Source organism: Acomys russatus, chromosome 21 (assembly GCF_903995435.1).
Source record: "Acomys russatus chromosome 21, mAcoRus1.1, whole genome shotgun sequence".
Taxonomy (NCBI): domain Eukaryota; kingdom Metazoa; phylum Chordata; class Mammalia; order Rodentia; family Muridae; genus Acomys; species Acomys russatus.
This window is the reverse complement of record NC_067157.1, coordinates 32,167,997-32,191,826: the sequence shown is the minus strand read 5'-3', so window position 1 is coordinate 32,191,826 and position 23,830 is coordinate 32,167,997. Positions and strand designations below refer to the sequence as shown.

The following is a 23,830-nucleotide window of genomic DNA, read 5'->3' as shown; positions in this document are numbered from 1 at the left end:
TCTGGAAATGTACCGAGTCTTAACCCTGAATCAATTTTCCTTAGGTCATGTTGATGCTGGGAAAAGTACTCTGATGGGCCATATGCTGTACCTTCTGGGTAATGTAAACAAGAGAACTATGCACAAGTATGAACAAGAGTCTAAAAAGGCGGGCAAGGCTTCATTTGCATATGCATGGGTCTTGGATGAGACTGGAGAAGAAAGGGAAAGGTAGTCACCATATTTCAAAATTTCAGTTTGAAATGATCGTCCTTTAAAATAAGTGTGCAGTGTGTGTTGAATATGTAAGGCATGAAATGTGTTAGAGAAAGCTTTGGCAAACCCTTTTGTTTGTACACTGGCCATGCTCTATTCTGTGAGAGAACAGTTATCCCAAACCAGCCAAGGAGCAGAGTAGCACACAAGCAGCAGGCTCCCTGAGTTGATTTTGCTGCCAGAGGAGTTGGCAGTTGACGCTCCCTCAGCACGCTATGCTGTCTTGACTCTACTCAGTCTTGTATGAGGAGGTTATAAAGGAAAGGTAAAGAGTAGGCTGTCCTCTGCCTACCTGTGCATGCCCAGTGGGTCCAGAGCACAGGCCTCCACAGTTTTCTAATTCATGAGACAGGGGCCACACAGAGACATTGAGTCTGTCCTATCAGTTATTCCTTCTGTCTCTCAGGACTTAGTGCTAATTTGGGTAGATTCTAGTGGAAGGAAGAAGACAGTCACATACCTCTGGCCAGAGAGCAATAGTGTTTCCTTCTGAAGCACCTTAAAGCACAGGTGCGTATTATATTTAAGGCTGCTGGAGATGGAGAAGCAAAGGCTACCTAATAGTGGTGAAATGGCAGATATGTAACAACTAAGGGAAAATAACGACTAACGCCCCACGAGGCCCTGTGAGAGTTCTGAGTGAACGGTTTGGAGCATCTCTGATGTTGTTAATCTGAGTGGTTCTCATATAGCAGGTCACAGTAGTCCGCACTGCTTCTGATTACTGAGCATCTGCATCCTCTCTCTCTCTCTCTCTCTCTCTCTCTCTCTCTCTCTCTCTCTCTCATGTATAGGCAGCTTTTTCTCTGTATATTATTGCAAACTGTTTTCTACTGTCATACAAAAAAAAAAATAACCTGTCAGTTGCCATATTTTGAAAAACTGTGAGGCCCAAGTGATTCCTTCCTGTCTGTCTAACAAGCAGACTGTCAAAGGGAACAGCTTTTGTTTTCTTTGTGTAGCCTGACTGAGAAGAGTTGTAATGTAAGCTGGGAGGGCTCAGTGAAATTTACTTAATTATGTGAGTTGAGCTGCTGTGAGCTGGCTGCACTTGTTCCTCTAATAAGCAGCGTTTGAGACCTCCAGCTGTAACACCTGCTCACGGCAGTGACAGTGCGGTCACTATCTTTTGCTTTTTGCCATGTTGTACTTTGGACTGCCCCTCAATTCTGTAGACAGCGGAGGTTTCTGAGTACGTACTGCAGGTTTTTAGCTCGCTCCACTGTATATTTCAGAATGGCATTTTAAAAGCTGATATGTTCTTTAAATATATTTTAAATATATTGCAAATCAGTGTTGAAGAACACATGTTAGGGGAGTTGGAGAGATGACTCAGTGGTTAAGAGCACTGGGTGCTCTTCCAGAGGACCTGGGCTCAATTCCCAGCACCCACATGGCAGCTCACAAGTGTCTGTAACTCCTGCTCCAGGGGATCTGACATCATCACCCACACACACATACAAGCAGGCAGAACACCAGTGTTCATAAAATAAAAATAAATAAGTTATTTTTTAAAAAGAACAGATGTTAATAAGCTGGGCAACATTTTTATATCCTTATGAAAGGATTATAAAGGTTCAAATACAGATAAAAGCTGAGTCAAGATTGCACTGGGTCAAACACCTTGACTCCTAATTATTCCTAAGTTGCCTGTGGCCACTTTGGAGCGTAATAAGCAGCATTAGGCATGCTTTGGCAAGTTCAGATGGCTTGAGTAAGGAGACCCACTTCCCTTACTACCATGGCCAACTTGAGTTCATCATTGGAGTGTCAGGGCTGTCTGTCAAAGGAAAGCTGTGCTTCTTCCTGTGAGTGGTGTAGAGCAGGCTCCTCAGCCTTCCTACAGTTGTGACCCTTCACCACAGTTCCTCACGCTGTGGTGACCCCCCAGCTCCTCATGCTGTGGTGACCCCCCAGCCATAAGATTATTTTGTTGCTACTTCACAACTGTAATTTTGCTATATTCTGAATCTTAATGTAGACATCTGATGTGCAGCCCCTTCATGACCCACAGGTTGAGAACCTCTTGCCCAGAGCAAACCTATTGTCCACTTGATTCTAAGTTTTCAAGGTCACAGGACTCAGGCTCCTATAGCCATTCCTAGGGATTTCCTATAATTGGAATCTTTGTTTTGTGGCTGAAAAGTGGCCCTGGCTTGGCCTCTAAGAATGATAAGATGAAATATGATGTAAACTGTCATCTCTCATACTGCCCATTTTCAAATTATAACTATTGGCCAACTTTGCAAGTGGAATTTTTCTGTGTTTATTTCTATAATTAGTGAAGCATAAACAAAATATTAGAAAAGCCAAATGAAAGTAATCATTTGTCATGTTATCTTTTCATGTACAGTACCTGTTTTTCTGTCATCTAGAGATATATGTATAGCTTTCTTTGTTTCTTGCAAAACATTAAGGAAATGGGGAATACCTACCATCCTGATTGAGTTTGCTGTATATACAAGCTGGCTTTAATGGATACTAAGTTATAGCTGGTGTTTCAGTACCAACCCTTTGTTTGCTTCATTATGATGAAGACTTCAGGTTATTACTTAAGAGATTTAGTCCACATCAGTGACTGTTTGTATAGTAGACTTTAACCATTTTATGCTCTGTTTAAGGGGAGTAACAATGGATGTTGGCATGACGAAGTTTGAAACCACAACCAAAGTCATTACGTTAATGGACGCTCCAGGCCACAAGGATTTCATTCCAAACATGATCACAGGAGCGGCCCAGGTACCTGCTGCTTCAGCCAAGTGCAGCGCACTGCTTGTGTCTTCAGCTCCCAACACCTACCAGCTTGCAGCTCTAGAGTTTTAACTTGTAAAGTGTTTTAAAATGAAAAGTTTTACTTTTGAGCAGTTAGGAAAAAATGGATACATTGTATTTTTTGTGCTCAGCTTACCTGTGCCATCTAAGCTTTGTGCTGTGTTATGGATTGCTTGACTGCTTCCTCCTAAAGTCCGGCATGATAATGAACACATTAAAGTGCAATTAAGGTAGAAAGAGTATGTGAGTGAGTAAGAGCAAAAGGGGAACACCGTGTAAGGAGCCCCACCTGAGCACCTCAAGACCACTTTGCTGTTGGTTTGCTCTTGCTGCGACTTCCGACTAACCTGGAGTGTCTGTGTAGCTGGGCTCACGATGCCACACTCTGTCTCTATTTCTATCTTCCGCGTGCTGAGGTTGCAGGTCTATGCTATAGATTCAGGGACTACTTTATGACTTTTTCATCTCTGATTATGTATGGTAAAGATTATATGATAATCTTTGTGAGATTCTCTATACAACAGACAGTACAGAAAACAACAACAAAATTACCAAACAGCTTCAAAGCTGTGGGACTTGTTCCAAGAGGCCAGAGCACTTAATCCTGTGTAGAGTATCAGCAGACCCTGGAAAGACGCTATTCCTGGTCTCGAATGGGTCAGGAGTAGACTATAAGTCACTCAGTCACTAGCCTGGGTATCTCTGAGACAAGTCCAACGCTAAGCAAGAACTGTGTAAGGGGAAGTGAGCATCATCCTTTGAAAAGTATCCAGACAAGGTATTGACAGGATGATTGATAAAATGCACTTGGAAGGACAGCTGTGGGCCATAGTGTTGTGTAAAATTTTGTAAACCAGTTCTCCAAGATGGAATTAAAATCACATACAGAGTCATGGGACCCAGGAGGCTCACAGGGACTGTGCTCCGCCCAGAGGCAGCTTCTTGTCTGCCTTGTGGGCTTGAGTATGAAAGGAGAAGGTGGAGAACCTGGCGACACAGTAGCTGCAGCAGAGGGACAAGTGACCTGTGGTGATTCATGCATTGATTTTTCTCACCACAGATAATATTCTGATATCTGAATATTATGTAGGATAATTGTTTTGTAAGATAAATTCCTAAATGTGGAATTCATAGGACGTAAAATGCGCATAATTTTAGGGCTTTTGATATTTACTATCACAGTGCCCTTTGGGGGGTTGTGTAACAAATGTGTACAAGACCGCACCCCTGCTCCCTCTGCATCACTGACCTGTGGCATCTCAACGTAGGACCTAGGAATGTGTAGTTTTGACTTTTTGGTTTTTTTGGTTTTTCGAGACAGGGTTTCTCTGTGTAGCCCTGGCTGTCCTGGACTCACTTTGTAGACTAGGCTGGCTTTGAACTCAAAGTGACCCAAGATTTATTTACTTAATGTATGAGTTTGCATGCACACTTGCATGCCAGAAGAGGGCAGCAGATCACATTATAGATGGTTGTGAGCCAGCATGTGGTTGCTGGGAATTGAACTCAGGACCTTTGGAAGAGCAGCCAGTGCTCTTAACCACTGAGCCATCTCTCCAGCCCCTTGACCTTTTTTTGTTTCTTTTGTTTTTATTTGTTTTTCTAGACAGGGTCAATTTGTAGACCAGGCTGGCCTCGAACTCACAGAGATCCACCTGCCTCTGCCTCCCAAGTGCTGGGATTACAGGAGTGCGTCACACCACTGGCTTTGATTTTTTTTTTTTTTTAAAAGTGGGGATGGCTTTAATAAATTTAAACTTTGGCTTTTTGTATTTCTTGAGAAAAAATTCATAGCTTATATCTTAACTAATTCTCTATAGAACTCTGTATGCTTTTTTTTTTTTTTTTTTTTTTTTTTTATAAAGATGATGCTTGAGATAATTTGCTATCTTTATGTTTTAATTTTATCTTTCTCACCTTTAGGCAAGCATTTTAATTTTCTGTAATTGAGTGCAGACTTTAATTATACTTAATACTTGTGTATGGCTATGCAACTCATGGACGTCAGGTCCTTCTTGTCACCATGTGGATCCATCTAGTCAGGCTCCTCAGCAAAAGGCTCTACCTGACGCCATCTTGCTGACCTCTTTCTGTTCTTTATGTCACTATCGCATCATCTTCCCTGTTGGAGCTTTGTGCCCATCTGCTGTGGCCTTCCATTTGCTCTGGTGTTCGGTGTCAGGTTGTGGTCAGGTTATGGCCTTTAACTCTGACCAAGTGGTGAATCGAGTGAGCTGTCCTTTGAGTAAAAAGAGTGGCTCTGTCTCCACCTGTGATTCTCTCTTCCCTCAGGCTGATGTAGCCGTTTTAGTGGTTGATGCCAGCAGGGGAGAGTTTGAAGCTGGATTTGAGACTGGAGGACAGACACGTGAGCATGGCCTCTTGGTCCGGTCTCTTGGAGTGACACAGCTTGCTGTGGCCGTCAACAAGATGGATCAGGTAACTGAAGGGTTCTGTCAGAATTTGTTTTAAATATTGATTAAGATTATGTTCTCTAGGCTGGAGAGATGGCTCAGGGGTTAAGGACACTTGTTGCTCTTGCAGAGGACCTGGGTTTGCTTCCCAGCACCCACGTGATGGCTCACAACCCGCTGTAACTCCAGTTCTTGGGATCCAGCAGTGTCTGCCGGCTTCTGCAGCACCAGACACTCCTGTGGTGCACAGAGCATTTTTAAATGCACACTATTCTGCCAATATAGATGCCCACAGATGGAGAGAGTATATATTTGCTTAGTCTAGTTGCAGTATCAAGAAAAATAGATTTGCTATCTTTCAATTAACTTAATATGATAATAGTAATTTTGAAGCAAGAATATCTTATCTTCAAAATGACTTTTTTGAACTTAAAACTTTTCAATTATAAAATGTATGCACCGTTGTAAAATGAAAGATAAAACCCTTTCATTGTACACCCACCGATTTTTATTTTTATAGAAATTGATTGTTTTCATTTTTTTTGTCACAACTATTGGATTATGGTAGATGATTTTCTCCTTTGTAAAAAAGTTGACAATACTCTTATGTGGGTAAAGAAATTCTAATGGCTTTATTGTAGGCTACACTAATGATGTGATATAGTGAAACTATCTTATTTTAAAGATTTGTTTTTGTGGGTGTTGTGAGATGGCTGTTCTGGGGACATCTCTGGGCCTCAGGCCATATAACTTTTAAAACTTGCTAACCATGGCATAAGTGCCTTTGAGAAATGCGCTGATTATCCACTCTTGGTACATGTGGTAGATTTATGACCCTAAACTGAAAAATCAGCTATTATGAAAGATATTTTCTAATTTGATATACAGAACATATTTTGTTTGTTAACTGTTGCTTTATGAATACTAATAATATTTAAATACACATTTTCCTGGAAATTTTTTGTGTAGTTTACTCATTTTCCAATTTGGTTATTTGGGCATATAAATACATATTTTGTTTTTTATGTTTATGTATTTTCTTCATCCTAGCTTTTGATATTCAATAATCTCCATTAGTTCCTCTATAGTTTATTATGTAATCTTTCTCTAGCATTTGTATATGAAAATTTGAAGATGTAGTAGCTTGTGTTGAAGCTGCTGCCTGAGAGTCTAGCCTTCACTGCCATGATGCGCATTTCCACGTATGTTGCGGACACTTACGTAAGGTGCTGTGCACATCTAAGCTCTGTGCATGACCTAGAGGTGACATCACACTTGGCCAGTGTGATTGGCTGAGGTGGGTGTCAGTGATCAAAGCCCAATTTAATAAATTACTGACGTGTCTCTCCGAGCTTGAAGTCACTTTTAGCGTGACTAGTAGATCTAGCTAGTAGAGAGTCCTTGCTGGCTCCCTGTTCCAAGAGGGAGAAGTTAATCTCGGGTCATATTAATGCTAAGATTTTTTTCCTGAGTTTTAATTTTACTTTTTTTAATATAATTTTCACTATGTACATTTTATTGTAGTAATTCTAATTTTATGTATTCTATTCCCAAGCATAACTCTCCCTATAAATTGGATCTTTGTCAGGTAAATTGGCAACAAGAAAGGTTTCAAGATATTACTGGAAAACTTGGACACTTTCTCAAGCAAGCAGGTTTTAAGGTATGATAATTTTAAGTTAAATTAGTTGGGTTATTTCTCTAAGTCATTTTACCAAGGGAAGAAAAAAGCTAATTTATTAGTATTCTGTTTTGGTCTTTAAAATTTTTATATTACAATTATTAAAATTAAAATATAATTACATTATATCTTTCAATCTCTGCTCTCTCCAGCTCCTCCCATACCCGTTCCTCTTGCTTACTCTCAAATTCATAGCCTCTTTCTCTTCAATTTTTTTCATACATACATATGTACATACACACATACACACATATAATTTATATAAGATACATATATAATTGTTTTTCTGTAGGTCCATATATATACATTCATACACATATGCATATATATGATACATATATAATTGTTTCTCCACAGGTCCATATATATATATATATACACATTCATACATATATACATAAATATATAATACATATATAATTGTTTCTCTGTAGGTCCATATATATACACATATATGCATAGGTATGTTTGTGTATAGCCTGCTGAGTCCTTTAGCGTTGCTTGTATGTATGGCCTCAGAGCTGACGTTGGCTAAGCAATTAGGAAGCTTATCATCCATGAGGAAGATATGTCTCCCTCTGTCAGTGTTCCTTAGTTGCATGTTCTCTGACTGTGGGTAGACCCTAGACAAGAGTCTCTCCCTCCCAGGCTAATGTGTCTGTTGGTTTGGGTATTGTTTGTTTTACTTAGGCAGCCATGTTAGTGAGTCTTCATGGATGTCATTTCCCTCTCATCTATAGGAGACAACCTTGCAGCAGACTTTCTGGTCCTCTGCCTCTTGCTTTTTCTTTTCTTTCTTTCTTTTTTTTTTTTTTTTTTTTTTTTTTTTTTTTTTTTTTTTTTTTTTTTTTTTTAATTCATAAAATTTTCTTCATTTTATTTTTAACTTTTTATTGATTCTTTGTGAATTTCATGTCGTGCACTGCAGTCCCACATACCTCCCTGTCCCTTCATATCCACCCTTCGCCTTGTAACCTCCGCCCCCCAAGAGAAAATAGTAAATAAAATAGAAAATAAACAGACATACAAACAACCTAAAAATCACCGGGCGTGGTGACGCACACCTGTAATCCCAGCACTCGGGAGGCAGAGGCAGGTGGATCTCTGTGAGTTTGAGGCCAGCCTGGTCTACAAGATGAGTCCAGGACAGCCAAGGCTACACAGAGAAAAGCATTGTCTCAAAAAACCAAAACAACAAAAGAACTTAAAAAACAAACAAGCAAAACATTTTGTTGGGAAGCTTCAGTGTGTCTCATAGTACACCCTTTTGCCCAGATGTCTTTACTTGCAAATGTTCATTACAATGAGTCATTGGTATGTTTTGATCCTGCTAAGTATGTTTAATTCCATTTTTCTTTTTATTTCATCCTGGTATATGTATATACCTGACTCTTAAAATTTACATATATTGAATATTGGCCTGGGTTTTATGTAAATAAGAGATTTTCCTACCACTTCAGATAATAAAAGTTTAAAGGAAGTCATAGAAGAATGTTGGTAGAGAAGAATTTATCCAGCAAAAAAATCTGAAATATGCCTCCATCAGCAAGTAGCATGCTTTAATGGTTTGAAGAAAATTTCCAGATTTTCCCCAAATTAAAAAATATTGGCTCAGATAACACCAGGGCTGTGCTCCCCTGATTCTTGGGTAACACCAGGGCTGTGCTCCCCTGATTCTTGGGTAACACCAGGGCTGTGCTCCCCGGATTCCTGGGTAACACCAGGGCTGTGCTCCCCTGATTCCTGTCACCTTTCATCTGTTGTTCAGTTGCAAACTTGGTTCCGTTGTAGTGTTGATGAGTTTTTGTAGTTTTTGCTTCTGTAATGTTGTAATTTAGTTTCTGTCTTCCATCTTTTTAATAGGAGAGTGATGTAGCATTTATCCCTACGAGTGGACTCAGTGGTGAAAATTTAATCACAAGATCACAGTCAAGTGACCTCACAAAGTGGTATAAAGGATTATGTTTACTAGAACAAATTGGTATGTACACTACTGTCACTGTTTTACTGTGCTATAGACTTGATATTTATTATTTAGAGCTCTTTGTGAGCGACAGAATATATATGAAAAAGCATTGAATTTGTAATCAGAGAACCTGGGTTCTCAGTTTTGAATCATGTGTACTATTTAAATTCTTGGTTTTTTGAAGCCATATTAATAAGTTTAGAACCTGCTCTACCTGTCTTCTTGACTAGTTGAAATTAAATGACATGATGTGTGGGGAACACAGTTGATGCAAAACAGTCATTTACTGTATGTACAAAATAGATTAATTTTTTAGAAGAAGAGAGACAGTAATGGACACACTGGAGATAGTGAAAAAAATATGGTCTTTGGGTTTGAGGCTGCTAGGATTGGAGACTAGGCCCCTATGCAAGCCGGGTGTGTGCCCTTCTGCAGAGCAGTGTCCACAGCTCTGAGGTCTAAACTAAACCTTATTTTTTTGTTGTCTTTTCTACCAGATTCCTTCAAGCCCCCTCAGCGATCTATTGACAAACCTTTTAGGTTATGTGTGTCGGATGTCTTCAAAGGTGAGTGCTACTCCGAAGGGTTGCTGCTCATGCCGCCTGTCCACCATTGATGTCTTGTTATATTGTCTCGTTTCTTCTCATCACATGGCCCCTTCAGCTTACACGCCGCTCCCCACTTTACATTTACCTGTCAGGGGCCAAAGAGACCTAAACTTTATCTTCCTGACCTTAAACAAATCAGTTAACTCACCCTTTCTTAACATCCACAGTAAGGGGCTGGCAACATGGCTCACCAGATAAAGCACTTGCCGCCAGCTTGACAGCCTGAATTCAGTCTCCTGGTCCCACATGGCAGAAGGAGAGAATCAACTTTGGGAGCTTTTCTTCTGACCTTTACATGCTTGCACTATGGTGACTGAACACATGCACAAAGACACTAAATAAACGTAATCTTAAAATGATAATTATGTATGAATGTATGTATGTATGTATGTATGTATGAATGTATGTATGTATGTATGTATGTATGTATGAATGTATGTATGTATGTATGTATGTATGAATGTATGTATGTATGTATGTATGTATGAATGTATGTATGTATGTATGTATGTATGTATGAATGTATGTATGTATGTATGTATGTATGAATGTATGTATGTATGTATGTATGTATGAATGTATGTATGTATGTATACACGTGTGTGTACCTTGAGATCCTGGTTGGCACTGTGTCTACCTGTTTCCATGCTTCCCTTCCTTCCTTGCCTGTTTCCTAGCCATCTGTGTCCTACCCTTAGGACATAGTATCACAAAGTAGGAAATATAATATGAGCAATCAGAACCATTAACTATGATTAAAAACAAGCAAACCAGTGATTAAGATACCAGGAAACCCTGTTTCCTAGAGCGGGGGAAGACAAAGGTGTCTGCTCAGTGCCTAACTTAGAAGTAGGTAGAAGACCCTGCCTAGAGAACCTCAGAGGGCTGTAAGAATAAGACGTGGAGTGGTGATAGATTGGAATAATTGAAAAAGATGTGAGCTGTCTCCTAAGTATGCCAGGCTACCCACCCGGGCACCCCCTGTAGTCCTGACCCCCAGCCCTGCTCTGTTAATTCAGCCTTACAGTGCTTTCTCTGCCTCTCTTCTTACTGATACTTGCTGACCTCCTGCCCTCTCTCTGGGCAGCTTCCCGGCTTCTGCCTTCGCCTGTTCCCCTCAGTGCGTGCTCTGGTTCTGACTCCTGCTGCATGTAAATTTGCATTCTTTTTGATGATGGTGGTTGTCATATCCACCATGAGACTCTGCTCCCTGCTTTTCTGTGACCCACTTTCTCCTGCCACCTCATTTTGTGGTGTGCCTCCTGGGTGTGTGGGCTTCATTTTCAGAACATGAAACAGCGCTCTCCTGCCTCATTTCTCTTATCCTGCATGCTTTTCATGAACTAGTGTCTGTACGTTCCCCTACTGCCCACATCTTGATGTTTCCCAGCTGTCCCCTCTGCCTCAGAATATGACTGTAGGTTGCCCATCAGAATCTCATAGACATTGAAGTTAGCCAAGGCTGTGAGCATCTTCCTCCTTCGTTTTCTCTCTCTCGTCCTTCCTCGCACAGAGCCTTGTCACAAGAGTGCCACTGTGGATTCTTAGGTGAACATTTTTTTTCTGTTTATTTTAAATCACATTTGTGTCCTTTTTGTGCACTTGCCTTCGTCTTTCTCTTTACTGGTATAAGCTTCTGACAGAAAATGGCCTCTGTTTCTCTGACCACAAAGCTTAGTAGAAAGTCTAGTATGTGTTAGCTGCTCAACAAATATCTGGAAAGGAATGAACCTTCACTGCATAAAATAAATCTGAATAATTTTATTTGTAAGAGAAACTGGAATGTGAAGTGTGCCGTATTTGGTAGAGGTATTAAAATTTCTTACATGACCATTGCTTGGTGTTCATTTGACTCCTGGCCTTTTGGAGGCAGTAAATATCGCGGTGTTGAGCATCCGATAGTATCCCTATATGTTTCATGTGATGTTGGTATGTTTTGCAGATCAAGGAGCGGGCTTTTGTGTGACTGGTAAAATTGAAGCTGGTTATATCCAGACTGGTGATCGATTGTTAGCGATGCCGCCCAATGAAACGTGCACTGCAAAAGGTACTGGCCCGTTTGCAGCGTGCTGTCGCCAGCAGGCCTTGAGACAGCACATTTCTCCATCAGTAGTCGAGTTATAACTCCTCTTACTGAAATTGTAACTAACTGTCAAAATGATACTAACTGTTGAACACTGCAGTGTAAAAACATTAAACGATTTTCCTCTTGTTGGGGCACGTGGCTGTGTGTACATGCAGCACTCTAGCCCTGGCAGCGTTCTGTTTGGGGCTCTGATTCATCAAATCGGGTTTAAGGCTGAGCCAGCCATATATGTGCCAGACAGATGCTTAAAAATTATTATTTATAGAAGGAATTAAAGAATCCAGCCCAATAATAGCTAGTCAGTGTCAGGCGGCTTGTCACGTGGAATCTGTATTTCAGAATCAACAGCTTTGGTCATGTTTATACCTACACATGACACCTTTGATTATCTCTCTTTCTGTGTTTGAGGTATATGTGTAAGGCAATCACAGGAAGACCTAAGCAAGAGGCCAACACAGGGAAGCTAATGTTGAGGAGAAATAACAGTAATTTCATCTGCCCCCACCACTGCTTTCCAGGGAGTGCTGTGGTGATGGTTGATGACTCCTTCCGGCTCAGGCTCACCCTTTCCTGTGTATGTTCTTGTCTAAATTTTGCTTTAAAAGTTCTCAATTCTACTTAACCTTAGTCTGACTTCTAGCTTAAAACGGAAGCTGTTTTATGATAGAACTTATAACTAATGTAAGCTGAACTGTGACCTATTAGAAATGTTGAGTCTTCAGTATACTCCTCTGCTGCTCTGTAGTTTAGTTTGTGTTCATGTTGTACTTGACAAGTTTGTAAATGTGAATGTACATTTTTAAAAGTTAAATTTTAGGGCTCACCTGCCACTTGTTGCTTCTCTCTTCCTAACTCCAGTCACTCGGGTGCTGAGGACTGAGTCTAGGAGCCTGTTAGGGAGAAGCACCACTGAGCCACGCCCAGCCCTGGTGTTTGGATAAACAGTCTTACCATAGAGCTCGGGAGAGCTTTGAACTCAGTCTGTAGCCCAGGCTAGCCTTAAGTCTGTGGTACTCCTGCCATAGCCTCTCCAGTGCTGAGATTCTGTGCGTGAGCCACCACAGGCATTTTAAGAAATTGGTAAATATCTGTTGAGGTGATATACTCAACCTATATTTAAAGATTATATGGGAATTCTGTTTCCATTTGATCCTTTCTTCTTGCCTGCCAGAGACCATGGCATTTCTATTTAGATGAAATGTGATGTGTATTTTAAGATCCATTACCATAGCTCTGTTGTTTGCAAGGGCAGCTGTCTGCTTCTGCTTTGAAAGTGACTAAGACCTAAGGCACTGGGTGCAGAGCTGGCTCAGCCGCTAGAGTCTTACCCTGCCAGCAGGGAGAGCTGCGCCCAGCCCCCAGAACTCACATAAGCGTTCGCAGCTCTGGAGAAGCAAACAAGCAGGTCTCTGGGTTTCTCTGGCAACTAAACCAGCCTGCTTGGCAAAATGAGATGGTTGGTGCCAGAGGCCCAATACCTGACTGACCTCTGTCCTCCACGTGCATGTGCTTACACATGTACACACACACACACGCACACACACACATATGGACACTTACACACACATACGCACACACAGCACTCAGTCACATACACAGACACATACTCTCACACACATATGCAAACTGAAACACTCTGGAAATCAGCAGCTGTGAGTTAAGAATGTGATCCTAGGGGCTGGAGAGATGGCTCAGTGGTTAAGAGCGCCACCTACTCTTCCAAAGGTCCTGAGTTCAATTCCCACATGGTGGCTCACAACCATCTATAATGTAATCTGATACCCTCTTCTGCAGATAAAGCACTCATATGCAATAAATAAAATAAATAAATCTTAAAAAAAAAAGAATGTGATCCTAAAATCACTGTAATATAGGCCTTCACACTGCATCCCTGGATGGCCTTTGAAAGCCCACGTTCCTTACTGCCGTCTGCCTGCTGTTCTCCTTACGGAGATAAGCATTCCCTCTAGCGGGCAGTTGTTCAAGAAGCTGCTGTGTAGCAGGAGAGGCTCCGACTCCAACCCACGGCATATGCTCTTTGCTGTAAATATTTGAGGTACACCTGTGACACTGCCTATTAACCCCAAGCACGGAGGCTTGGCTGCCATCAAGTACCAGTCCAAGTCAGCCCTTCCTTCACTCCAGTGGCATCACACTTAAGGGTCATGGCTCACGCATAGAGTCCCAGCATGTGGGAGGGGGAGAAGGGTGGAGGAGTGCACTCCGGGCCCACTGTAGATGACATTGTGAGTTACTTGGTGGCCAGGCAGCTTGGGTTGTCTGCAAAAACTAAAACTCAAATGGCAAAACTTATCAAGTGTCTAGAGTGTTAAAGGAAGAAAGTAAAAGAAAGCTCCTTTTTGTAATGACTCGCCAAGGAGAAAGCTTATGGAAAATAAATATGCAATGCTAACATGGTGAGAGAAAAGAGCAATATAAGCATTTTAGAAAAATCTGTCAATAAATATGAAAAGCGCTAAGGCAATCTCTGTTGCATTAAATTAGCTACCTTATATTCTTCAAGTCCCTATTTCTAGTAAATACAGATACAACCATTTTCAGTTACATTTAAAAATTAAATAATTTAAATTAGTTGATATTTCACTGATATTTAGTTAATTTTGTATTTAAATTAGTAAATTTTTGAAGCCAAGAATATTGTCCTAAAAGAGCATGTCACACAGGGAACACATACGGTTTTGTAAGGAAATGTGGGGCATGTGATTTATTAAAAACGTGTCAGCCTAGAACAGTTCTCCACCGCTGGCCTGCGTACCATCGTCCTCAGAAGCCCAGCTTCCAGTGGAAAGTAAGTGAACTGTAAACCTAACGCATCAAGGGAAACAGCATAGGCTTTGTTTCAAGGCTGTGGGACAAGGACGCTGAGTACTGCCCTGAGGAACTGCTCCTTGGGACTGCCTTGAAGTGAGTAGGGATGTGGTGATGTCCGACATTATTTTTAAGTTAAGTTGTACTGCTGTTTCCTTCCTCTCCTGTGATGAGTTGTGGTGTGTAGGAATAGTGAAGGGCTAGTCGAGTGACCCTGAGGCTCATGACAGAGCACTGCTGCGCCACAGCACACACGCCCCGGAATGTGGGCTTCGTTCCCGACATTCTCTGATTGAAGACAAAGCTTGTCCATATGAGGCTACACTTGTAATCCTAGAACCCAGGAGTTAAAGGCGGGAGAATCTGAGTTCACGGCCAGCCTAGGCTGTGCATTGGGTGGATGGAAGGGCAGGAGAGCTCAAGAGAATAAAGTACTGCCAGCCACCCTTACCAGTCCTGTCAGTTAGGAATAATTTAATAATTATTAATTATTCAGAGTATTTAACTGTGCCTGTGCCCATTAAGCTAATAGCCGTGTTTAAATGAAGCCTGCTGAGATCTGTGGCTTCATCATGTAAATGAGTTTTAAATATTTGGTTAAATGAGAAGAAACCGGCTCCTGTGGGCAAATGGCAGCACAGTGTCAAGTCTGAGGAACCAGGCTTCCTTGACGCCAGTCAGACTGAAAACGATGCATACAGGGGTGAAGGGCACCCCACCAAGCGCTGCTGTTGTGCTCTGTGCAGAGGTGTTTCACTGCAGGCTTTGGTTTTTACTCATTTCCAGGAATCACTCTGCATGATGAACCTGTCGATTGGGCAGCGGCGGGCGATCACGTTAGTCTCACTTTGGTTGGGATGGATATCATCAAGATCAAGTGAGTAAGAAAGCGAGTTTTAACAGCCCTTGTGCCAGATGAAGGACATCGGAGTACATGAGTTTTGCAATCCACTAGGTCAATTTAGCCAGGATTTTATTTGGCCAAATACAATTTTAGCAAATGCCATCTAAGATGGGAGTTAATTCATGTTGGCACACAAATCCAGTGTGTGCTTGAGAGGAAAGCTGTGCCGCGGGGAAGCTTGGAGGCAGTTAGAGAACATGCTTAGTTAGTTAGCTGTTTATTTCTTTTCAAGTGCTCTTCTTCGTGTTCATTCATCCATTCTCTCTCCTCTCTCTTTCTGTCTCTCTCTTCCCATACCCCTCTGTTTTTATAGTGTTGGCTGCGTATTTTGTGGCCCCAAAGAACCTATCAGAGCTTGCACTCGCTTCAGAGCCCGGCTCCTCATCTTCAGGATTGAAGTCCCCATCACGAAAGGATTTCCTGTAAGTCTCCAGTGCTCTGTCCTTGCTTCTGTGAACTCAGGGGAGTCCTCGGTTGCCCTAAATGAATGGCTTTCCTAATTCAGAGAATCAAGTGAGGATCTGAAAGAAATTATTTTTGTTCCTTACTTTGATTCTTTAAAGAAATATGTATTTCATTATTTATTTTCTATGTGTGGGTGCATGTCCTCGTGTGTGTCTGCACACTATGTGCGTGTCCACAGAGGCCAGAAGGACAGAGATTCCCGTCACTGGTGTTACAAGCAGTTGTGGGAATCGAACCTAGGTCTTCTGGAAGAGCAGCCAGTGCTTTTAACCCTTGAGGCACCTCTCCAGCCTTTATTTTAATTCTTAAGTCTAAGCTCTTTTTTCAAGAGATGGTATTTCATAATCAGTTGATTCAAACTGATGGTATATAGTTTTTCTGGGAGAAATGATAGACTTTTTACTGGGTAATAAAGCTTCCCTAGTGTTTTAATTTGAGTGCTTCTGTTTTGTTTAATACACACATTTTCAGTATTGCTGGTTATAAAAGTGGTAGATTAGTCTAAAAGGTTAGAAAGTCACACAAATACTGAAAATAAAAATATTCTGTGATTGCATAACCTTGTTTTGACCTCAGCATGTTTCATGCTAGCACGCTGTCCTCCCTGTATGTGTGCAGACACACTCACACGCTGTCCTCCTGGCATGTGTGCGTACACGCCCACACGCTGTCCTCCCAGCATGTGTGCATACACAGTCACACGCTGTCCTCCCTGTATGTGTGCAGACACACTCACACGCTGTCCTCCCTGTATGTGTGCGTACACGTTCACACGCTGTCCTCCCAGCATGTGTGCGTACACGTTCACACGCTGTCCTCCCAGCATGTGTGCGTACACATTCACACGCTGTCCTCCCTGTATGTGTGCGTACACGTTCACACGCTGTCCTCCCAGCATGTGTGCGTACACGTTCACACGCTGTCCTCCCAGCATGTGTGCACACACAGTCACACGCTGTCCTCCCAGCATGTATGCACACACGCTCACACGCTGTCCTCCCAGCATGTATGCACACATGCTCACACGCTGTCCTCCCAGCATGTGTGCGCACACGCTCACACGCTGTCCTCCCAGCATGTATGCACACATGCTCACACGCTGTCCTCCCAGCATGTGTGCGCACACGCTCACACGCTGTCCTCCTGGCATGTGTGTGTACACACTCACATGCTGTCATCCTGGTGTGTGTGCACACAAGATTTCAGGTTTATTCTGGGCTCTGTCGTCTGTTGGCGAGCTCTGACTACTGCAGCCACTTATGACCCCTGCATGATGCAGCTGCATCCTTCTGGATGAGGAGTTTGTCATAGTGCCCCTTCTTCCAGAACGAAGTCACTTGTGAATTCTGAATGTCATGTGTAATTTTCCTCTCCTAGACCTGAGGCCACACTCATGTGGTTCCCTGCACTTGTAACTCCGCCGTCAGGCAATTCTTTCCCCATCAGATCATGTGGTACAGGTGCTCTGTGAGCCACTTTCACCATGCAGGGTTCTTGTTTGTATAAATTCAGAAAAGCTGTTACTTTACATAAATATGCAGTGTTTGTGTCAAATAACGTCTTATCCTAATCTAGAATGATATGCATCCAAAGTTACAAATCACATGGATTTTTACCTTTTATTTTGATTTTTGACCCTGGGAACCTTTTTAGGAGAAGAAGTGAAATAACCCAGGATGGTAATTAATCTCTCAACTCCTTAAAGTCTTTAATGCTGTCTGCGGAGCCAGGCAGAGGTTCACATAGGACGTTCAGACCCATATGATTATAGACCTAGGAGATAATCTTATGCTTTGCTTATGGCTCTTATTTCTATATACATGTAGTCAGTGTGTTTTTAGATATTTAAATACTTTAATAATCATATTGTACTTTTACTCACCTTTTAAAAAGTATTTCACAAAAGAGTTGTTATAAAGTATTTTATCAACTAACCATTAGGATTCATGTGTCAGTCAGCAAGTAGGTCCTAGGTGATTGCTTGTGAATCAATGAAAGGGACTCCTAGAAAGCGAGGGCACTGAAGCTGTGATTACATACACAATATTTACCAACGGAGAGCACTCAGAACAGCAACACTCATTTCAAATAGTAGTACCATCTTCCTGTCTATAGCAGTTTCTTAAAAATTAGCATGAGCTGGGAGCTGTCAGCTGCTTTAAGAGACTGTACCACAAGTGTCTCAGCCTTCCTGACGCTGCAGCCCTTCATTGCAGTTCCTTGTGCTGTCTGACCACCATCACGAAACTGTAAATTTGCTACTGTTATGAATAGTAATGTAAAGATCTGATACTGACCCCAGCAAAAGGTCATTGCACCCCCGAGGAGTTGAGACCCACAGGCTGAGACCCACTGCTCTACGGCCTATCAGGGTAACATTTGAGTGGGAAACGTGGTCATATCTAGTTGCTGTGGTAGAAAAAATTTAAGAAAGTCCTTTTTTTTTTTTTAACAAAGTCCTTCTTAAACAATTAAGTTTTTCTAGTGAGTGCGGAGTTCTGCGAGGACACTTGTATGTATAAATATCTAATTGTGATGATGAGACATGCACATCTTAAGAGGAAATCATAAGACAGATTAAGTTTTAATTTATATTTTATTTTACTGCAGTTACTACATCTAAGGAAATTTACATTAAGTATATAATTCAGTGTACTCTCTGTATTGTATGACCATCGCTGCTGCCCATGTCAAGAATGTTCTCACCCCAGGCTAAAGCCCTGCAGTCGCATCATTCTGAGTGTGGGAACAGTAGATCCTATTCAGCGGCTGCCCTCTCACTCTGAGGTGTCCGCAGTGTAATTTTGTAATTTGTAATTTTGGAGAAATCCAGTTTCTTTTTTAGTCTGTGCCTCTGGTGTCATGTCCATGTGCTTGGTGTCAGAGCTAACAACGTAATGGGACAGTGGATACTTGGTTCTCGCGATCACGAATGAAGTGTGATCCTGGCGCCCTCTGACCAGTGTATTCAGAATTCAGAAATGAAAGGATTTTATTAGAAAGCTGAATGCGTACATGCTGTCTAAAACTCTAAAAAGGAAGAGACGGCATCCAACATCAGATCTGAAACAGACTGTTTTTGCGCCGTAGCTAGTTAATGTCCGTCGCACATGAAACGCACGAAACTTAGTTGCTTAAATAGGTTTATAACAGATTTTGGAGAAACACTTTTGAGTTTTTAGGTTTGGGGGTAGGGTTGAAAATTGTGAGGAGCCTCTGGACCTGTGTTGGCGTTGCCCATATTTACAGACGAAGTAGAGACAGACACCTGTGAGGTTGTCACTAGGTCGATAGGAGCCGTTAAGCCAGGACCCAGCTTCTCCTCACTGTCACTGTGGCGCACGGTGCACTTTCCTCACTGTGTGGGACTGAGAGAGGCCTGCTGGAGCATCAGTAGGAAGTGCCTGCGCCGTGGTGGTTGATGAGCGTGGTTTATCATGTGCCACAAGCAAAGGCTAGGACTGTGTAGTAGTAGTGCTTTGTATTACATTTTGTCTGTTTGTTTTAGGTGCTGTTACACTACCAAACTGTCAGTGAGCCTGCTGTTATTAAACGACTGATTAGCGTCCTAAACAAAAGTACTGGAGAAGTCACAAAGAAGAAGCCCAAGTGAGTGTTCTAATGCAGAAATCATAGACACTAACAGTTTAGGCAAATTCCTTACAGCGAAGCTCATGTGTGTACTGGGGTAAGTGGGATCCAGTTTGCTTTTTCTACTAATCACTTTTTAGTGGCTAGATTAAAAAAATATAGATAAATAAACATTTAAGGGTTGGAGAGATGGCTCAGTTGGTAATGTGTGTGCCTGCTGTGCAAGGATGAGGACCTCAGTCGGATCTTCCAAGCCCGTGGAAGGAAGCAAGCTGTTGTGTACCCACTTGTAATAGCAGCACACAGGAGGAGCCAGAGCCAGGTGCACCCACGTTCACTGGGCTACCAGCCTGGCTCAGTTGGCAAGTTCACTGAGGGACCTTGTCAGAGAGCAAGGTGGACAGTGTGTGAGGAGTGGCAGAATCTGAGGAGAGGACAGTGTCTGAGGAGTGGACAGGACAGAGTCTGAGGAGTGGACAGAGTCTGAGGAAAGGACAGTGTCTGAGGAGTGGACAGTGCCTGAGGAGTGGACAGAGTCTGAGGAGTGGACAGAGTCTGAGGAGTGGACAGTGTCTGAGGAGTGGACAGAGTCTGAGGAGTGGACAGTGTCTGAGGAGTGGACAGAGTCTGAGGAATGGACAGTGCCTGAGGAGTGGACAGTATCTGAGGAGAGGACAGTGTCTGAGGAGTGGACAGTGCCTGAGGAGTGGACAGTGCCTGAGGAGAGGACAGTGCCTGAGGAGTGGACAGTGTCTGAGGAGTGGACAGTGCCTGAGGAGTGGACAGTGTCTGAGGAGGGGACAGGACAGAGTCTGAGGAGTGGACAGTGCCTGAGGAGTGGACAGAGTCTGAGGAGTGGACAGGACAGAGTCTGAGGAGTGGACAGTGCCTGAGGAGTAGACAGAGCCTGAGGAGTGGACAGGACAGAGTCTGAGGAGTGGGCAGAGTCTGAGGAGTGGATAGTTGTTCTTTCTGAGAAACTGAGCATCTATCTATAGAATAAAGTAATGCAGGTGCATATCGCAGAACACAGACTCTTGCTGGTACAAGCCAAGGCCATCCCATGTCCCAGGTGGGTTTGGCTGCCTGCACTGTGAGGTCTCTGTCATTGGAGCCCTGTTGGGAATCCTACCCAAAAACCCCTTCTTTTCTCATCTTCTGCATCTGGGTAAGAGCTGACTGGCAGTGAAGAGAGTCTGTACTTAAAAAGCAGACTGCTCCTCAGGGAGGAAGGGCTGTGCTGCCTCTCTCTTCACGGAGTCCTAAGAGTCTCACATCAGTGCTTACTGTGATGCCTTGGGAAACACCACAGGTCTATACGAATGGCATTTCTAAGGTCTGTGTTTCCTAGGCTCTGCCATGAGTGCTGTCCCTGGACTTATAGCCTCAGTACTCATATGGAGCTTACAAGTGGCAGAGACAGGATTCTTAACTGGCTCAGTGACTTACATAAATGTTCTTCTCTGTGGGGTTGTTTGTGTCTGGCTTGCATGACCCAGACAATTATTTAGAGGACTTTTCAATTGAAATTGGCTCCTGTATCTAATGTTGAGTTTTCTCTCCCTGTGCATGCTACAGAAGCCTAGTACAATAAACCTAGCACGTGTGAAGTCTAGTGTAATACACCTAGCATGTGTGAAGTCTAGTGTAATACACCTAGCACGTGTGAAGTCTAGTGCAATACACCTAGTACGTGTGAAGTCTAGTGCAATACACCTAGCACGTGTGAAGTCTAGTGTAATATACCTAGCACGTGTGAAGTCTAGTGTAATACACCTAGCACGTGTGAAGTCTAGTGTAATACACCTAGCACGTGTGAAGTCTAGTGCAATACACCTAGTACGTGTGAAGTCTAGTGCAATACACCTAGCACATGTGAAGTCTAGTGTAATACACCTAGCACGTGTGAAGTCTAGTGCAATACACCTAGCACGTGTGAAGTCTAGTGCAATACACCTAGCACATGTGAAGTCTAGTGCAAAATACACCTAGCACGTGTGAAGTCTAGTGCAATACACCTAGCACGTGTGAAGTCTAGTGCAATACACCTAGCACATGTGAAGTCTAGTGTAATACACCTAGCACCTGTGTGAAGTCTAGTGCAATACACCTAGCACGTGTGAAGTCTAGTGCAATACACCTAGCACGTGTGAAGTCTAGTGCAATACACCTAGCACGTGTGAAGTCTAGTGCAATACACCTAGCACGTGTGAAGTCTAGTGTAATACACCTAGCACGTGTGAAGTCTAGTGCAATACACCTAGCACGTGTGAAGTCTAGTGCAATACACCTAGCATGTGTGAAGTCTAGTGCAATACACCTAGCACGTGTGAAGTCTAGTGCAATACACCTAGCACGTGTGAAGTCTAGTGCAATACACCTAGCATGTGTGACGTCCAAGGTAAATCCTCAGAACTGCAAAGTAAATAAACACGTCTAAAAGAAGGTGAAGAGTTAGTGTCCTGGCAGTGTTAAGCTTTATCACTCGCTTTGTTAGATAACAAACCTCTTCTTTTCCTCAGGGATGGTGGGGAAGCGTCGGTCAGGATGGGTGTTTGAGCATTATGGACAGGACACAGAGTGCTAGAGGGACACAGCTGTGCTTGACTTCAGAGGCACAGGCTTACACTTAAAGCGTGCACACATGAGCGTGTTCTCCTGGGTTTGAAGACTGAGCTGGTTTGCTGCTTGGGTGTGACCCCCTCACCTCTCAGGAGCTCATTTGTTTCTTCTTTTCCTTCCATTCCTAACAGGCTGCTGACCAAGGGCCAGAATGCGCTGGTAGAGCTGCAGACACAGAGGCCGGTGGCTCTGGAGCTCTACAAGGACTTCAAGGAGCTGGGGAGGTTCATGCTGCGGTACGGTGGCTCCACAATAGCTGCTGGCGTTGTCACTGAGGTAACCGACTGTTGCTGAGCCTTGTCTGTTTCTCCTTTCACAGGTGGGCCTGAGGTGCTATAGCTCACGGGAGTGCACAATACTGGCACTAGAAATTAAATAGTTTTTAAAGGAGAAAAGGAGAAAAGTAGCTTGTAGTCAAATGAATTAGGAGTCCTAATCTTGTTTGGTAGAAAAATTCATGTTACCTATCTTTAAATTGCTGGCTTTCAGTGTACTTAAAATAATTCATCCAAAAAATTTAATTAATGTAGTTCTAAACATTTTCTGAAACACACACACCTTCTGTATATGACAGAGCATGACGACATTTTGGCGAAATAGCCAGAACTGAACCGAGGAATCCCGTTAGTTTGAATTTTCTTCTACATTCTCATGATTAATATCCAATATTTTAGTGTAAGAAAACAAAATATGTAGAGAACTGGTAAAGGAAAAAAATGTGTTCCACCATCACTCGTTTTCGTCATTGTTCTTGTAAAGTGTTTCAGATGATAGTGGCATCTTTTTTTTTTTTCTTTTGCAGATAAAAGAGTGATGATGGGTCCAGTTTTCACCGTGTGTCCAACTGCAGTGAGATAGTGACAGAAACATGGGGTTGAAATGTTTGTAGATGAGAGAAACTAAAGCTATAATTAGCTGCCAGGAAGTATTAATAATCACTCCTGCAAAATTCCAAGTTGCCACCTGGCAAAGAAAGGCCAACATGGAACTTCCATTTCAAAAGCAGACTCTCCCTTTGTGGCAGTGGTAAATGCATCCCCTGACTCGTGGGAAGCACAGGAAGACGCGTACATCATCATGAAATGGACTCAGCTTCCAGCCAAACCAAAAAAGCGTTTTCTCTTTTTCCATTCTCCTGTTTTGTGCATGTTTTAAGGAAGGGTGTCTTAATGGGGCTTGTGACATAGTCAGTCTTTGACCTGGTGCTTTTTTTAGTTACACTAAGAAAAGATTTACTGACAGTAACAGTAAAGCTATTGTGTGGAAAAGGAAAACATCCCTCACATTCAACAAGTCTACCTGACAAAGTGTGGTGTAAAGAGACTGAGAGCTGTTCTTAGGTCACTAAGATGTTATTTAAGTTGAAAAGCCAGCTAATAAAATGCCTTAGTTTGAATGTATTGCAAAAACCATGTCTTATCCCTTGAACATTTATGAGGGACTCTACCCGTCACCAGATGAGACTTGGGCACTGTGTGGCATCTTTTTACCCAGGGGTTTTCTGACTAACATGATTTGTTGCTTTTTATGCTAATTGTGAATCAAGTTTATCCTTAGCCACTTCTGACCATACCTTGGGTTTTTCATCCTTTTGAAATTATTTGCCATATCTGGGTCAAGACTCAGTTGTTCTTCAA

At 42.5% G+C, this 23,830-nt stretch overlaps 1 protein-coding gene across 2 annotated transcripts in view; it reads left to right on the top strand.

The window, feature by feature from the left end:
- The window catches only part of Hbs1l (HBS1 like translational GTPase), a 67,565-nt gene extending 44,416 nt beyond the window's left edge, over positions 1–23,149 (top strand). For both annotated transcript variants that reach the window (XM_051164299.1, XM_051164301.1), the window contains 12 exons: positions 45–210; positions 2,877–2,994; positions 5,320–5,466; positions 7,030–7,104; positions 8,986–9,103; positions 9,586–9,654; positions 11,639–11,743; positions 15,398–15,488; positions 15,829–15,937; positions 19,489–19,589; positions 22,325–22,469; positions 22,996–23,149. In XM_051164299.1, the coding sequence (XP_051020256.1) occupies positions 45–210; positions 2,877–2,994; positions 5,320–5,466; positions 7,030–7,104; positions 8,986–9,103; positions 9,586–9,654; positions 11,639–11,743; positions 15,398–15,488; positions 15,829–15,937; positions 19,489–19,589; positions 22,325–22,469; positions 22,996–23,007 (1,256 nt within the window). In that variant the 3' untranslated portion in view covers positions 23,008–23,149. The remainder of the gene's footprint in view (positions 1–44; positions 211–2,876; positions 2,995–5,319; positions 5,467–7,029; positions 7,105–8,985; positions 9,104–9,585; positions 9,655–11,638; positions 11,744–15,397; positions 15,489–15,828; positions 15,938–19,488; positions 19,590–22,324; positions 22,470–22,995) is intronic.
- Positions 23,150–23,830: the final 681 nt, after the last annotated feature.